Source organism: Miscanthus floridulus, chromosome 8 (genome assembly GCF_019320115.1).
Source record: "Miscanthus floridulus cultivar M001 chromosome 8, ASM1932011v1, whole genome shotgun sequence".
In the NCBI taxonomy this organism is placed as follows: Eukaryota; Viridiplantae; Streptophyta; class Magnoliopsida; order Poales; family Poaceae; genus Miscanthus; species Miscanthus floridulus.
The window spans coordinates 50,073,761-50,091,341 of NC_089587.1; the positions used below are offsets into that span (position 1 = coordinate 50,073,761).

At 45.3% G+C, this 17,581-nt stretch overlaps 1 protein-coding gene across 1 annotated transcript; it reads left to right on the plus strand.

Annotated features, from left to right (window-relative positions):
- Positions 1–14,118: 14,118 nt before the first annotated feature.
- LOC136476352 (probable cinnamyl alcohol dehydrogenase 5) lies at positions 14,119–16,302 on the plus strand. Its single transcript, XM_066474150.1, has 2 exons — positions 14,119–14,351; positions 15,141–16,302. The coding sequence occupies exons 1-2, from the start codon at positions 14,239–14,241 to the stop codon at positions 16,141–16,143; spliced, it is 1,116 nt and encodes a 371-aa protein (XP_066330247.1). The 5' UTR covers positions 14,119–14,238; the 3' UTR covers positions 16,144–16,302.
- The last annotated feature ends 1,279 nt before the right edge of the window (positions 16,303–17,581 follow it).

A 17,581-nucleotide genomic window follows, 5' to 3' on the forward strand; every position in this document is an offset into this window, starting at 1 on the left:
ACACCAAGTTTACTTATTCACATTTACTATAGAACTAGAAGATACTCCGCGCGTTACTGCAGAGATTGCAAAAAAAAAAAGAAATTAAGTAGAGATGACGTGGATAGCTTGTATTAAGAAGTTAAAAGTAAGTGGTATGACATGTCTATTAGTGAAAGATGATGTGGATAATTAGTGGAACATGATGTGGATGTCTTCATGTTGAGATAGAACTTAAGATGATATGGATAGCTTGCATTAAGAGGTTGGAAGTTAGTGGCATGACATGACTATTAGTACGTGGAAGATGATGTGAATGTCTTGCATGTGGAGAGAGAGAGAGAGAGAGAGAGAGGCGAGAGAGAGAGAGAGAGAGAGAGAGATTGAGATGACGTGGATGGCTTGCATTAAGAGATTGAAAGTTAATGGCATAACATGGCTATTAGTGAAAGATGATGTGGATGTCGCATGTTGAGATAGAACATGTAGTGGGGATTAGCTTTATAAAGAGATATATATAGATATAGATATGTCTGACAGTGCATTAGTATTATAGATGTTAATATATACTCCTTTCGTGCCAAATCGTAGGTCGTTGTTGATTTCCTAGCTATATAGCTTGTACTAATATGCACCGGTACATACCGTCTATTTAGGTGCGCAACAAATAAAAGCAATGCATCTAGAAATTAAAAATCGGAATAATTTATAATTTAAAACTGATGGAGTATATTTTTCTATAAAGTTGTTAGAAAAGTTTTGGCTTAGAAAAAACACTAAAGCAACAAATATATATATTCTGAAGAAATATCCTATCCGCCGTCGATATTTCTCTAAGAAATCGGAACCTTCTGGTGACATGACAGATGCATAATAGTATGTTTTGGTTTGAGAAAGAGCACAGTTTAGACTGAGAACGACTCACCGGCTGATCATTTCTTTTCATTTACACATGCATCGGTAAGTGAACACACGAGAAACTGAATGCATCGGGTCGTCGTCGGCTGCTGGTGCCGAGATGCCGCCATAGGTCAAATAAAGCAGTGCATTCCGCACTATTGGTCATGACTGGCGACGCCACACAATGTACGGATTGAAACTGAATGCTTGCTTGCATGCATATCATACTTCCGGTGCTGCGTGCGTGGATCGCGACGACACAATGCATCTCCATCAGATGTGATGAGTAGTAACTCTCGTGCGTATGCACTGACGCGCGCGGAACTTTGTCGGCATGAGAAAAAATGAATACTGAGTATGTGGCTAGTTCAGTCTGCAGTAGGCGTTCATAAGGATAGGGCGCGCCACTGTGACTGCGGTTATTATTGAAGATACCATACCATACATGTATATAGAGCGTCTGCTCGTACCGTGTCTAAAAAAACAAAAACTAGGTGTGAGTCGGTGTAATAAGACTATTCATGATAATCATATATATATATATGATATGATATGATATGATATACACGGTAATGCTCAGGGTTGGGCGTCCGTCCGATGGGACGCCGCTTACCACGTCTGCGCGCGCTACCGGTCCGACAGACCCGCCTCCTCCTCTCACATCTCTGTCAAAAATATCTTCCTACTTGATCGCCCATCGCACGCTTCACAGCGCCGTGCGGCCGTCAGCCCACCCCACTCCGCATTCACTACAGCGGCCATCTCCACCTCGTGTGCCCTCATCCTGCGCTGTTCGCTCCTGCCCATCGCGCGCCTCTCGCTCCTTGCGCCTGCAGTACCACCCGCCGCGCGCCCACCCACGCCATCGGGCGCCGCCGCCCGCCTCTATTGGTGCTGGTGGTGCCGTCGCGCGCCTCAGGTCGGTCCCAACGAGCCAAGGGCACCCACAAGTGCGGCCCGTGCTAGTGGTGCTCGTGCGCTGCCGCTCGGCGCCAGCTCCCACTTCGAGACCGGAATCAACAGGCCATGGCCTCTCCCTCCCCTTATGTTACAAATGTATGTTTCAAGTGTTTCAGATCTTATCAGAGATATGTTGCAAGTGTTTCATATGGATGTCGTAAAAGTAGATCGAAATATTGCACATATTGCAAGTGTTTCAGAGGCATGTTGCAGTGTTTCAGAGGCATGTTGCAAGCATTTGTTCGAAATGTTTCATTTGTTTCAGACATATGTTGCAAGCATTTTTTATCTGGATGTTGCAAATATTTGACACATATGTTGCAAGAGTATAATCTAAATGTTTCCGTCGTTTCTATCTTATGTTGGAATAAATGTTTTCATGTTGTAAGTTGCAAGTGTTTTATCTGGATGCTACATATGTTTCACACACACATGTTGTAAGTGTATGTTTCAAATGTTTCATTTGCTTTAGACGTATGTTGCATTCAAGTGTTTTATGTTTCAGAGATATGTTCAGAGAGTCATGGAGGCACGACCCGAGCACTGAGGGAAGGGACACGACGAGCCAGGGGCCAGCGGATGGGATACGTGGCGCGCCTGGGGTCCTATGGCGGGGCGTGCTCGTCCTCATCCCGGCTCCCGGGTCTCGCCTGCGCAGACAGAGAGGAGGGGGTCAGAAGGAAGGAGCGGTGGACACAGGTGTAGAGTCGAGATGGTGGACTAGAGGGGTGAATAGTCATTTCTAAAATTAATCATACCGGCTAACCGAAACAAAACTATCGGTCTAGCCAAGACTACAACCCTCTATCTAAGTTCTCAAGCACCTTATAAAAGATCCTAATAAAGTAACTAAGGTGTTGGGCTAGTTAGAGCTCACCTAATCAATTCTAGAAACAAGGTCACACATACCTATGCAACTAGTACTCAAGCAAACCGGGAGCTCCTGCACAAACTAGTATGCAAAAGCACAAAGCCTAAGCTCATTAGCAATGCTCAATAACAAGGCTGCACAAGCCACGGGCATGCCGGTGGTGGGGTGGGCGTCCCTTACGCTGATCCGGCAGCCACTTGTCCAAATCTGGTCGACTCACTGTTGGCCTCACGGGCTGGGGCACAGGTGGTGCTGCCCTAGAAGTGGTGTGGTTCTTCTTATGCACATGTGCACGCGGTGCGCACAGTTTGGCCATGGGTGAGCCGGCGGGGGAAGGGAGGGGTTGTGTGTCCGCGGGCACTCTCCTCCCGTGCCTCTTGTTGGGGAGGTCAGAGCACCGGTTTGGCGGAGTGATGGCGCTGGACCTGCCATCTTAGGGAGTGCTAGCAAAAGTTCTGGGTGAAGAAAACTCAGCTCAGCTCTTGGCGGGGCTAGCGACGAGGTTTCCTTCTTAAAGGCGTCCCTGAAGAACCTCTTGTTGCTTCCTCTCCTTAGCTAGCCAAGTCATTGTAGTTCCTAGGCACAAGGCCCGGGCAAAAGCCTTGCCAAGTTTCTGCTTCGTTGATGATGATTACGTTGTAGCATCATTCGTCTCCGTGGAGACATCGTCGAAGATCTCTTGTGCCTTGGAGTTGTTCTTTTGTCCTCTTCTGTTTTTTCTTTGTACTGATGTACTATTTGTGGTTGTGCCACCGTTCGGAGTTCGCCCTTATCCTAGGGCACGTTGTTGTTGTTTTTTTCTTACCCGAGGGTAGGCCACAATCTTGCCTCTGTACTAGGGATGTTGTATGGCTTTAGTTCAGTTTTCCAAAATTAATCGGACGAAAGGGTTTCGCCTTGTTTTATCTAAAGACGAGGTTGTTGATGTGGCTATGCCATGATATATCAATACATATTCCGGTGGGGATTCAATCCCTGTGTCAGTTAAAAAAAACGAAGCAGAATCACGCGAATAGCACAGATACTATGTAAGGCGTACTAGCTTAAGCCCCGATTGATCATCAGAACTTTGATGTCACAAGTCAAGTTTGAACATAGAAGACTAATTATAATGTATAACAGTGACGAATCCAGGAAAAAATCTAGGAGGGGCTGAACAAAAGAATAAAGGCTTTTTTTATCTTCTCTTAACCTTAGCCCCTCCTACCTAATACATGTATGCATAAAATTATAAAAGAGGGCTTAGGAGAACTCCACGTGTCCAGGGTGGGTGGGTGGGGGGGGGGGGGGGGGGGGGGGGGGGCTGAAGCCCCCCAAGCCCCACCGTTGGATCCGTCCATGTGTATAAGCATCTCAGCACCTGGACCACACACTTGCATCGCGAAGCATCCGTCGTCAAGCAGTGATCGCGACACTAGATACATACATACACCCAGCGGCGGATACAGGAAATATTTTAGGGGGACTAAACAATACTGCTGCTCGATCTTAAGTCTCAGACCCCTACATTATAGAACTTTGTCTAGAAATTCATAGGGGCTCTACAGTAATTTACACTGATTCGGTTTGGGTAGAGGGGGCTTGAGCCCCCCGCCCCACCGCTGGATCCGCCCCTGCATACACCACACGTCGTGCACTCGTGTATCACGCTCGCGCGCTACCTTCAAGCTAGAATTGAGCAACGAAGCGCGTGTACGTACGAGCGAGCGATGGAGACGTCGCTTGGAATGGAACCGCATGCGTGTGGAACAACCGTGTTTGATCGACGTGCCATGTGGATGCAGTGCAGCGACGGCAGTATCCTTCGTCGTCGTCTTTCATCCGCGGCGTGTGGTCGCTACCACCAGTCCCAATCAGGGCACACCGCCGTCGCTAAGCACCGATCCAATTAAACGTGCAGTTAGCTACTAGCTAGGATGGCCAGGCCTATAGAAAATTGATGGTGATGTGAGCTGATGTGTCGAGGAAGGAACAAATGGCAGTTGTCTTACGGTACGTTGATAAGCTTGGGATAAGAAAGGAGAGACTTATTGCTGTTGTTCATGTGCAAAAAACCTCGGCTATGTCTGAAATCTAACATTGACAATTTGTTTGCTAAGTATGGCTTAAGCATAAAGCAAATCAAAGGGCAAGGTTATGATGGAGCAAGCAACATAAAAGGTGAATTTAATGAACTACGGGCTTTAATCGAGAGAGAGAGAGAATAGCTCAACATATTATAATGTATAAGCATCTCAGCACCTGGACCACACACTTGCATCGCGAAGCATCCGTCGTCAAGCAGTGAGTGCGATACTAGATACATACATACCCACGTCGTTTGGAATGGAACCGCATGCGTGTGGAACAACCGTGTATACCGTGTTTGATCGACCTGCCATGTGCGTGAACAATTCGTCGTCGTCTTTCATCCTGCGGCGTGTGGTCGCTACCAGCCTACCACCAGTCCCAATCAGGGCACACCGCCGTCGCTAAGCACCGATCCAATTAAACGTGCAGTTAGCTACTAGCTAGGATGTCCAGGCCTATAGAAAATTGATGGTGATGTGAGCTGATGTGTCTGAGGAACAGATGGCAGTTGTCTTACGGTAGGTTAATATGCTTGGGGTAATAAAGGAGAGACTTATTGCTTTTGTTCATGTGCAAGAAACCTCGGCTTCATGTCTGAAATCTAACATTGACAATTTGGCAATTAGTGTTCAAACATGGACCAATTAGGTTTAAAACGTTCGTCTCATAATTTTCCACCAAACCGTGCAATTAGTTTTTTTTCATCTACATTTAATGCTCCATGCACGGGCCGCAAACATTCGATGTGACAGGTACTGTAGCACTTTTTAGAATTTGGGGTCCAACTAAACAAGGACTAAGTATGGCTTGAGCATAAAGCAAATCAGAGGACAAGGTTACAATGGAGCAAGCAACATGAGAGGTGAATTCAATGGACTACGGGCTTTAATCGAGAGAGAGAATAGCTCAGCATATTATATCCACTGCTTTGCTCATCAGCTACAATTAGTCATTGTCTCACAGCCTGTTCGTTTGGCTGTGGCTTGTCGTAAACGATCGTAAATTTTCAGCCGAAACAGTATTTTTCTCTCACACAAACCAGCCAGCAATACTTCTTCATGAACCAGCAACGATACGAACCAGCCAACCGAACAGGCTGTCAGTGGCTAAAAAGAATGATGATGCTAGTGACTTTTTTAACATGATATCTCTATTGCTTAGTGTGGCAGGAGCTTCTTGTAAACCTAAAGATATGATTCGAGAAAGTCAACAGGAGAGAGTTAGAAAATCCATAGGCACTGGACAACTAACTAGTGGAACTGGATTAAATCAAGAACAATTCCTTCAAAAAGCTGGAGACACACATTGGGGTTCTCATTATAGAACCCTTAAGAGCCTAAGCAATCTATTCCCTGAAGTTATTCAAGTTCTCCAATATATGGAAAAAGAAGGTCCAAATGATGCAAAGAGACGCCTAAGCCCATGGTCTCCTAGACTATCTCAAGGATTTTGACTTTGTGTTTCACTTGCACTTAATGTTGCTTATTTTAGGACATGCAAATTCTTTGTCAACAACTTTTATATTCAGGACTTTTTCAGTTGAGATCATTTAGTGTTTCAAAATATAGTTTGAAGTTGTAGTTATTTGAAATTCAAATTTTAAATTGTTCAAAATTTGTCACATGAAAAGATGACCAATATAAAAGTTGTACATCTTGATGAGTTATACAACTTTGATGTTTACAACATTTTTATTTATGGTTATTTAGTGTCCTAAAATTCTATTTGAAGGTTCGAATTTCAAAATTTCAATTTTAAAAATATTTTTTTAATTTTTTGTAAAGAAGAAAATATGAATATATATATATATCAGCAAATTCTTAATATATATATTTATACATATATAGAATAATAAAAAAATTATATTAAATTAGTTTGTATTTTTATAATATATAATATTCAGAAATAACAATTGAAAAAATTATAAAATATTTGTAGGGGCGGCTAGATTAGGAACCACCCCTACAAATGGATTTGTAGGGGCGGCTCATAACTTCAACCACCCCTACAAATCGGTCCTCGTATATAAGGAAAGGCGTGCGCGCTAGAAAATTGGCTAAGTCCTAGGCGCTATTCTCTGTTTGGACGCCGTCAGGCCGCCAGATTTTTTGGCTCCACTACCGCCGCTGTTGACGCCGCCGGTCGCGCGCTCCCACCCTCCCGCCCCGGCGGTCACACACTCCCCCTTCCCTCCACAACGGTCCCTCCCCGGCTGACATCCCCGTCGGCTAGGGTTTGAGACGGCGGCTGCGCTTCTTCTCTCCCCGGTGATCAGATCCTTGTCGGCAAGGGTTTGAGGCGGCGGTAGTCGCGTGCTCCCTCCCTCCCTCCCTCCCTGGCGGTCCCTCCCCGGCTGATATCCCCACCGGCTAGTGTTTGAGGCAGCGGCGACGCATGCTCTCTCCCCGACGGTCAGATCCCCGTTGGTTAGGTTTTGTGGAGGTGGCGGTCGCGTGCTCCCTCCCTCCCCAACGGTCACGCAGTCCCTCTCACAGGCTGTGCACCTATCCTGGGGAGCCACGCCCCCTTCCCCTATGGTCGTGCACTCTGGCGTCATCTCTGACCTTGAGACCCGCCGCGTCGGCTGGTCTTGGACCTCAACATCCCCCGCCCCCATCCATTGCTCAGGTGTTCTGTAGATATGCCCCAACCCCTTCTCCTCCAATCTTGCTGCATTGCTATGTTAGTGACGAAGAACAAAGCTCTGGCCTTTTTTGTGGATTATTAGGTTGGCAATTTTGTAGAAATGTATATACCAAGTGGAGTACATAGTACGACTTGGCTGTATGAGCAAGAGGTGATGGAGTGCATATTATTCTGAATTTTTTTAACATGTCATTTTCTGTTTATATATAGTGGGTATGCTTGTTGTGTCTTTGCTGGACTGTAATATCAGCGCATAATTTTTTAGATTCAGTAACATAATTACTAGCCTTTGAATAGATGATTGATTAGGTAGCTAGCTTAAGCAAATTCTCCTTTCCATGTCATATATAGTGGGTCTAGCAAAATTGTTTGTGCCATATATCATGGAACTAAAATTTTGAGTCAGTCATGTTACTGCTATGCTGTTGAATTATCAATTGCACCCGCAACATTGCTCAACTGAAAAGTCGATTGATTATGCATGCCGGCATAATTGTGATGATTGAAACCAATGTCTAGCACTGCCACCTATATTGGCTGATCCCTATGTGTTATATCCCTGGTACTATGCATTACTATGTGTTATATCCTTAGTTAACTTGCTGTTTTTTATTCTCCTTTGGTCTCATATCCTTTGCAACAGCTGTCGTTGTTTCTGTGATTATATATGGCAGTAGCTGATGCGTTTTTGGCCTACTCTCCCCCCTCTCATCTTCTCACATCCCTCTACTTCACTCCCATCCTCTACTACTACTACTACTACTTCTACTACTCCTCTCATATCCTCTCCTGTACTACTAATACTTCTGCTGCTCCTCCCCTCCCCTCTCCTCCTCCTCCTCCTCCTCCTCCTCCTTACTACTACTACTACTACTACTACTACTACTACTACTACTACTACTACTACTACTACTACTACTACTACTACTACTACTACTACTACTACTACTACTACTACTACTACTACTACTACTACTACTACTACTACTACTACTACTACTACTACTACTACTACTACTACTACTACTACTACTACTACTACTACTACTTCTACTGCTCTTCTCCTCTCCTATATGTTTGGTAAGCAGCATGTGCTATATTTTTTGGGCAGGCGACGACTGCTCTATTTTATTTGGCAAGCACTAGTTGCTTTCCTCTACTCTATGTTTGACAGTAGCTGCTCTATTTTTTTGGTAAGCACCAGTTGCTTTTTTTTGGCCAACTCTCCTCTCCTCTCCTCTGTTTTTGCCTATAATGAAATTGTCCACTCCATACATTATGTGGAATATGAGCTGATGATCAAGAACTTGTGAGGAACTTGACATCATTACCAGCCACCCCCTACATTACTTTCTCACACTTCTCTGTTATGATATTATTATGCTCCAAGTTCATGATCAAATGATGATTGATATGTTTCTGAGGCCTCTACTTTTACTCGTTTTGTGATCTATTGCTGTTATATCGGATTAATTTATGGCTCAATGATAAAAAAGGTGTAGTGAGACAGCATGTCTGTCAAGTAGTGTCATTTGGTTTTCTTTTCTTTCCTCCTCTACTATTAATGATTGTCATGTTAGTCTATGATCCAAGATCACCAACGAGCGGTGGATGGCTATATAGTGAAGCAACCCAATAATTTGAGAGCACATGAATAATGTGCCTTTGTTGATGGTCAATTTTTTATTGCATATAAAAACCTCTTTGATTTCTTAGACCTTCTCACATATCTAAAGCACACTTTCTTGCATCTATTAGAACAAAACATGAAATTTCGCAGACAGTAGATAGTGCAACCCGATGCCCTAAGCACGAGCCAACCTTTGAAGAGGAAGAACCAGAGGACCAGCTTACTCAGCTGCAGTTCGATGATGAGTTACAAAAGGATATAGCAGTGATGCTTACTTAGGAGGAGTTTGATGAGGAGGCTGTTGAGAGGCACTTAGAAGAAGGGGAGCAGAGGAAACAGCAGGATCGGATGATGATGATGAAGACGACGAGGAGGAGGATGAAGAAGAGGGATATGAAAGTCCCGAGGTTCCTTTCCCATGTGGACCCAAACAAAGGCTAACGGAGGAGGAGCTGGACAAAGATTTTGACCCGAATGAGGAGGTAGAGAGAAAGCCATAGCTTGTAAATTTTGCTAAAGCTTTGACTGTGTTATAATTACTAACACTTTGACCTCCCATCATATAGGCCCCTCCTGAAACATAGAAAAGACAATGTCAACGTCTGCGACATCTCGCCAGACAAGACAGAGTAGAGGACAGGATAGCAGAGGCAACAACAATAGAGATGGAAATTGAGGCCTCTGCTCCACAACCTCAATACACGACCATGAACTCAGCTACCAAGCCGAAGAGGAAACGGGTGGATAGAAAAGTGAACCAATATCCAGATAAGGCATGCTATGTGATAATGGAGGTTGGGCCAGTAGGGGAGATCCGGAGCCTAAGGAATTCAGAGGATTATTCCATAATGCGATCGGGGCCCTAGTAAGAGATCAATTGAACTTAGCAATCCCTAGCTGGAAAGATGTACCAGCGAAGAACAAGGGAGAACTATGGGTTAAGAAGCTAAAGCTCAATTTTAGATTTCTAAAAGGTAAGCATGAACTGGTAAAACTTCATGCTTTTAAGATAATGGGAGAGTCATTCCGACGTTGGAGGTCAGAGCTCAACAAGAAGTATATCCAAAAGGGATTAACTCCCATCCACGAATGCGGCAACATAACTTTTAGTCAACGGGAGGAACTCGTGGCTTAGAAGACTACACCTAAAGCATTGGCCCTCAGTGCCCGTAACACCGAGCTGGCGAAGAGAAACCAACACCATCATCATCTAGGTCCCAGTGGCTACTATGGTAAGGAAGAGAACTTGAGGAAGATGGAGGATGAGACCGGCACATCCGGGAATTTTAACTTGAAGGGGTTGAATATACGATCAAGAAAATGGATCCTTGGGAGGAGTACAGAAGCATCTGGTAGTTCCCTTAAGTTTGATAACCCGGCGACCGAAGAGGCAGTATCAAATATACTGAAATATGTTGAAGACAAGGAGAAGGACTCATTCAAGCCTTATAGAGAGAGGGACGAGCTTAGTCTTGCCTTGGGAAACTCCAAGCACACAAGCCGCACCAGGGGACTAGAGAAAAGAACGATCTAGAAGCACGAATTCGAAGAGGACCAACACATGTACAAGAAACATGGTAGAGAATGAGAGTCTAATCTTGAGCTCAACATGAAGGCTCTAGTCATGACGGCGCTAGAGGAGCAAGGACTGTCTACGGAGCCAAGGACAGTAATGGCACCACCTGGAGAACTAGTAGTAGTTGGCAGCCCTCCGGAAGTTCCTAGCAGCCAAGGTTCCACTACAGCCACAACCCCCATCGATCGCATACGGGAACCAACTAATTAAACCTTGGTGGTTCTCATCAGTAGGCAGAACACTATGATGGAGGTGGCAACGGGTGTGGCACATCCTCCTGGCGGCTTGGATCACAATAATAGGATCCCACCGGACTACACTAGGGTCGAGGTGAATATCGTGAAGCCCGAGTTCATGCAGTGGCGCATAGACTACCCAACTCCCGACGGATAGTAGTTACTCGGAGAAGTAATGAACTAGTTCATCCTCTGGCACAAACGGGACATTGTATTGACTGCTTCTTTGCCACCTATTCAATGTTTGGAGGGAGTTGTTGAGGAGGGGGAGTTACTTTCACCGTCTCATGACCACCACTTGCCTGAGCTTCCACATGCTTCCCTGCCTCCTAGCGAGCACGTGCATGAGATGCCACAGCCTATGTCACAATCTTCCCCGCCTCATACGGAGCATGTGCTTGAGATGCCATAGCCTTCTTTGCCTCGTAAGGAGAAAGAGCCTGATACAGACCCAATACATGAACAACAAGGGACTCCTGAAGAAGTGCATGCACAAGAGGGTTGGGATAAGGAGCTAGAAATTCAAAATTGCATCCAATCACCATAAGGCTAATTTTTACGTCGATGAGAGACGTCACATCGATAGCCAAGTGGTACGCCCATGACCAGTTCAAGCCTGAGAACCAAGTTAAAAAAGTTCCAGCACGGGCTTCTAAGGAGGCCGTCACCAGCAAACAACAACTGGCAAAGAAGTATCCAAATGTTGATGCCATCAATTAGTCAAATAATTGCCCGAAAACATATAAAAGAGGCAAGCCCTTCCTACAAATGCAGGACATCCAGCACCTACCACTTGGAATGAAAAGGTTTCATGATTGGTACTTGCGTGTTATCCCAACGACCATAGATCTCATACAAGCACGCTTCCCTACCGGCACATTTGGAGGCCCAACCAGGAAAATTATCTTTGACTTTAATGACATCCAGACATGCTTTCACCTCTGAGCAATGAAAACGAATCTAATTCACACGTGGTGCATGTAAGTCCTTGCCCTCTCGATATGATACTATTGTAATCTTTGAATTTTGTTGATACTAACCCACGCCTACCTTTGTAGAATGCAAGTGCACCTTTCAAAACAAATGTCAAGTGTGTGAGCCGGGTACGTAGACCCTCAATGTATAGAAGCAACATGTTTTAATTACACCAAGGACTGAAAATTGGATGGCAATGAGCTAGCTGCTGGAAAGACTGTTTAGGAGAAAGAGAAAATCTGGAACAAGGAAATACGTCAAGCGGCCCTTAAGGTTGCGGCATACATTGCCCTAGCTTTTAAAAATCTCCAAAATTGCTCTATTATATGGCTGCCATACAACTTCGAGTAAGTTCAACTCTATACTTAAAGCTTTGTTCGATATATTTTGTTCGATACAAAAGAGCTTATCCGTTTTTATGATTAAGTTCATGTAGCAACCACTAAATTTGTATACGCGTCGATGTCGGCCATGGTATGGCGTGGGTCTTTGATTCGATAGATAAGGACCCAACGACATACAAAGACTTCGTATCGATTCTTAAGACGTATACATATCGACAATCCTCATTAGCTAATATGTTTGTATATATACTTGTAACGTTCAGTTTTGGATACTAACAAGTTGCATTTGTTAAATTCATTCGAACAGGACATACATGTTCTACGTTAATGAACATAAAGGGAGACATAATCCAGAAAGAGGGCCTAGTCTGTGTGCCAAAACACTATGTCCGGTAAGTGTAACTTACTTTAGTACTCCATTATGTTGGTGTCGAAAGCATTACTTAACATTTTTATATGTGAAACACACAGTGCGTCAAGCAGAAGCCCAGGAGTCTACACTGTGGATATTACGTATGCACTATGATGAGTAACACCGGTCCCTACAGGAGACACCCCTGTAGGGTAAGTTTGAACCTCTTCAACCTCTTTAATTGGGTTTATATATCCTCACTGTTTATACATATGCTCACTTGTTTAATTGTAGTGGCAAGAAGAGAAAGGAACGAGAGCTAACCCACACAAAGATGACAACCTCTTGGAGCTTGTCGGCGACCTTTGCGCCTTCAGATTGGACCGGATTATACACGTAAGAGGCAATTATCATGACCGAAAATCCGAGTTAGGAAGGCATCCTCAGTACCAACATCTTCGTGAGACGGAACGGCTAGCTCTAGGTCGTTGATAATTATCAATGTGTATGGAATGTGACATTGGTCTTACCTTGTGTAACGGTTTGGAATTGCGGAACCGATTGGACTTGTGAATTATGTCTATGTTACGATGAATTATATATGTTCTTGTGAATTAGACTTGTAATGTTAGTTTATATAATATTCTTGTGCTTGAGGATATAATGTTTGAATTATATATGTGTATATATGTTTTGATCAGATTTGAATTTTGAAATCTGAATTTTTTTGACGGGAAAATGTACTGAAGGGGCGGTTCAATTTGATTTTTTTATGAAAAAATATACTATAGGGATGGTTTTAGATTGAACCACTCCTAGAAATAAAAATGATAGGGGTGACTGGTGTTACAGTCGCCCCTACAAATAGATTTGTAGGGGCGGCTTGGGAACCGTCACCTATAAATCCTTGATTTGTAGAGACAGTGTGGTAGAAACGGTTAGCAAAATCGTCTCTATAAATCATCGTCAGCCACTCCTACAAATGCTTAGTGCAGGTTACGCGGAGCTTCTAGCTAGCTTCTCCAACCAAGCAAAGGTAGCGGTGGGCCGGTCATTTTTTTTTTGTTGCCATGCACGCGGAGCCACTAGCGGAGCTGCCAAACACGCCTTAGGAAAACTAGAATCATGCATGCGTACCTGCAGGGCTGGAGTCTTGGGTCAGTGTTGTGTGGCATACTGACCGGCCTCGTCACCGAAGAAACTACAAAATTCCATTAGTTGTGAGATACCTATAATCGGCAGCACCCTGATCTCTCTCTCTCTCTCTCTCTCTCTCTCTCTCTCTCTCTCTCTCTCTAGAGGACTAGCTAGACGACGGTAATCTCGACACATCCAGAAATGTGGGCGGCAGCAGATGTATCACGAACCATGGACATCCTTTGGCTGGTACGTGTGTCCACCCTTGTTGATACTAGTCACGCGCCCATCGCAGGCGCCAGAGACCACACGACACAATTCGCTGCGGGGGATGATCGATCGGACGGCCTGGCCTCCCAAGCCTTCCAGTTCCAGGCTCAACGCCACCCGCTGACACGGCGCCACCACTCCCACGCGGCTATAAAGCGCGGCCCCCCGGCCTGACTGCCTGAACTGAACCATTCCATTCCCCAAACGAAATCCGCAGCATCGGCCTCTCCCTCTCGGCATTTCCAAATCCTTGCACGGACACAGGAGCTCGGTGCTCCCCGATCCGATCCCGATGGCTCCCGCGGTGGCGGCGGCGGAGAAGGGGCGGCAGCACACGGGGAAGGCGGTGGGGCTCGCCGCGCACGACGCGTCCGGCCACCTCGCGCCGCTCACCATCACCCGCAGGTATTACGTGCTTGTTTCTCGGGACCTGCCGTGTAGGAGTACGCGCGATGATGTCCTTCTAGAACGTTCTAGATCCCATGCCGTGCCGATTGAAGGGCCGGGCTCCGATCAAAAGGGCCAGCGGACCTGCAGGGTCTACGCCGGCCTGGGTGTGGTATACCGTGCCGGCTATAGAGCCCCTCGATCTGAAACTGATTGGCGCAGGCCACCGTCCGGTCCCCTTGCACAAACGGACGTACGTGCGTGCCTGTGGAAGTCTGTCCTCAGCACACGCCATCTTCCTTGTCTGTCCTCAACGCCCTTAATTACCCTGTGTTTTCATGAGCCAACTATTATAATAAGGGCATGTTTCAAAATCTCCACATGTTTCAAAATTCATTCATATGTTCATATCCTCTTATGCATGCAGCTTTACGGTGTATTTGGTCTGGGAAACCAGGCCAATTCTAGATGTGTTGATGAACCATGAGTCCATTTTTAAAATTTTATTGGAATGACTTAATTCCCCCTCGTTCTAATATTCCAATGACTGACTTGTACCTATCGTCTTCTCAGTGGCCGACACGTACCGTGTTTCGTCATGTTCCTAATTCCTCGTTCTAATGCACCTATCGGTTTCTCAGTGGCCGACCTGTACCGTATTTCATGCACATCCGCGCAAGTAGGAGATCGTCTTTTGTTCGAATATACTATACCATTGGATGATTATATTCATTCATGGCTAGTACGTACTATATATGAACATGTTTTCTGCAGTAGTGAGTCAACTAATATATATGTACTATGCAGGAGCACCGGAGACGATGATGTAGCGATAAAGATTCTCTACTGTGGGATGTGTCACTCTGATCTGCACAGCATCAAGAACGAGTGGAACAACGGCATCTACCCCATGGTCCCTGGCCACGAGATCGCCGGAGTGGTGACGGCGGTGGGCAAGAACGTGACGAGGTTCAAGCCGGGCGACCGCGTCGGCGTGGGCTGCATGGTGAACTCGTGCCAGTCCTGCGACAGCTGCGACGAGGGCTTCGAGAACAACTGTCGTGCCTTCATCTTCACCTACAACTCCATCGACTGCGACGGCACCGTCACCTACGGCGGCTACTCGACCGCAGTCACGGTGCACGAGCGGTTCGTGGTCCGGTTCCCCGACGGGATGCCGCTGGACCGCGGCGCGCCGCTGCTGTGCGCGGGCGTCACCGTGTACAGCCCCATGAAGCACCACGGCCTGCTGGACGCGGCGCCGGGGAAGAAGCAGAAGCACGTCGGCGTGCTGGGGCTCGGGGGACTGGGCCACGTCGCCGTCAAGTTCGCCAAGGCGTTCGGGATGAAGGTCACCGTCATCAGCACGTCCCCGGGGAAGAAGCAGGAGGCGATCGACCGGCTCGGCGCCGACGGGTTCGTCGTCAGTAGGGATGACGAGGAGATGAAGGCGGCGGCGAGCTCCATGGATGCCATCATCAACACGGTGTCGGCGAACGTCCCCTTGGCGGACTTCATGGGCCTGCTCAAGCCCAACGGCAAGATGATCATGGTCGGCCTGCCCACCAAGGCTCTCGAGATCCCGCCCTTTGATCTCATCATGGGGAACAAGACCCTGGCGGGGAGCTGCATCGGCGGCATGAGGGACACGCAGGAGATGCTCGACGTGGCGGCCAAGCACGGCGTGACGGCGGACATAGAACTGGTGCCTGCGGACTACGTGAACACGGCCATGGAGCGCCTCGCCAAGGCTGACGTCAGGTACCGCTTCGTCATCGACATTGGCAACACCCTCAAGAATTCAGAGTGAACAGATTTCACATCTATCTCCCCGCGACGACACCCCTGCTGCTTGTTGTACCTTCTCAGCTATATGATGAACCGTCCAATTTCCCCTGTCAGTGATATATATATTTTACTAGCAAAGACGGACGCGTAAATGTAATAGTATGATGATTACCTTCACATATGCATATTATTGAGACTGGATGCTTTTCTTGTTGTCGCCGTAAATCGAGATGCAATTTCTTTTCTTTTCCCTCCATTATTTGCTACTCCTAGATGGTTCGACGTAAGGCTCAGTTTGGATCCTTTCATTCGGAGGATTTGAAATCTACTTAATAAATTAAGTTATTTCGTTTAGAATTCATATTCCACCACTTTACAAAGTCCATATATAAGCCTATCTCAAATTCATAGTGTGGAAGATGGAAATTGATTTTATAGATCATCATTCTATATTTCTACTTCGCAACTTATAACAAGTTCTTCAACTCATTCCTCTACAGTAGAAATGCAACACATAAGTATCTATCTCATATGACCAACAATAATATACAAATATAATCCATATACAACCATATTAGCATAATTAATATGTGTTTAAATTATAATTATTAAAATAAATTCAATTCCAAGGATCTAAACGGGGCCAAATAGTAATGGACCACAAATAACAATAGAGATAAGAGTGGGATGGTTGTTTCTTACCGTCCACACACGAGCGGAAGAGTTGATAGTTCCAGACATTTATTCACGATTGTGATAAAAAAAAAACATATCTAGCATGACATTGACGCCTTTTACGGTAGAAATTCTCTCTCTCTCTCTCTCTCAGACATGAGCAACACCAAGGTTTTATGGCTCTATTTAGAACTGTTTCACCAACTCTGTTCCACCAATTGCATTATGGAATAGCTTAGAGTTTCTCGTGTATCTCTTTATGTGCTCCACAAAAAACCAGGAGTTAGCCCTCAACTTCACTTTTTTTCAGAGTAGAGTTCATAGAGTTGTACATGTTTGACTAGCGAAGTTGAAAACAAAGCTGAAAGAGTTAGAGCGGAGCACTCCCAAGTAGACCCTAGGTGTAGACCCACACACTAACAGACCTAGTTCAATTGATGGGTATCATAGTTTCATCAAAAAAATGAAGGGTGTCATTTGAATACCCATCATTTTTACCAAACTATTAGTACTTACATCTTGAACACTTTCGTCTACGTAACTAAAATACGTACAATAGTAAATTCTGCATTGTATCTTCCATTTATTATAAGATTAGTACTACTACTACTATTATATGATTCTATAATCAATTATACATTTGAGAAAAAGCTAAGCTTAGGTTGTAAAGAATTCTCACAACGCTGATTTATTATAAGATTAGTAATACATTTTACGCAGATTTATTATAAGATTAGTGTAATTCTCAACTTTTTACAGCATTATGGGAACTTTTTACAGCGAAA

Coding starts and splice junctions, on each gene's coding strand:
- LOC136476352 (XM_066474150.1), top strand. CDS start 14,239: ATGGCTCCCGCGGTGGCGGCGGCGGAGAAGGGGCGGCAGCACACGGGG. Junction 14,352..15,140: donor CCGCTCACCATCACCCGCAG/GTATTACGTGCT, acceptor TGTACTATGCAG/GAGCACCGGAGACGATGATG.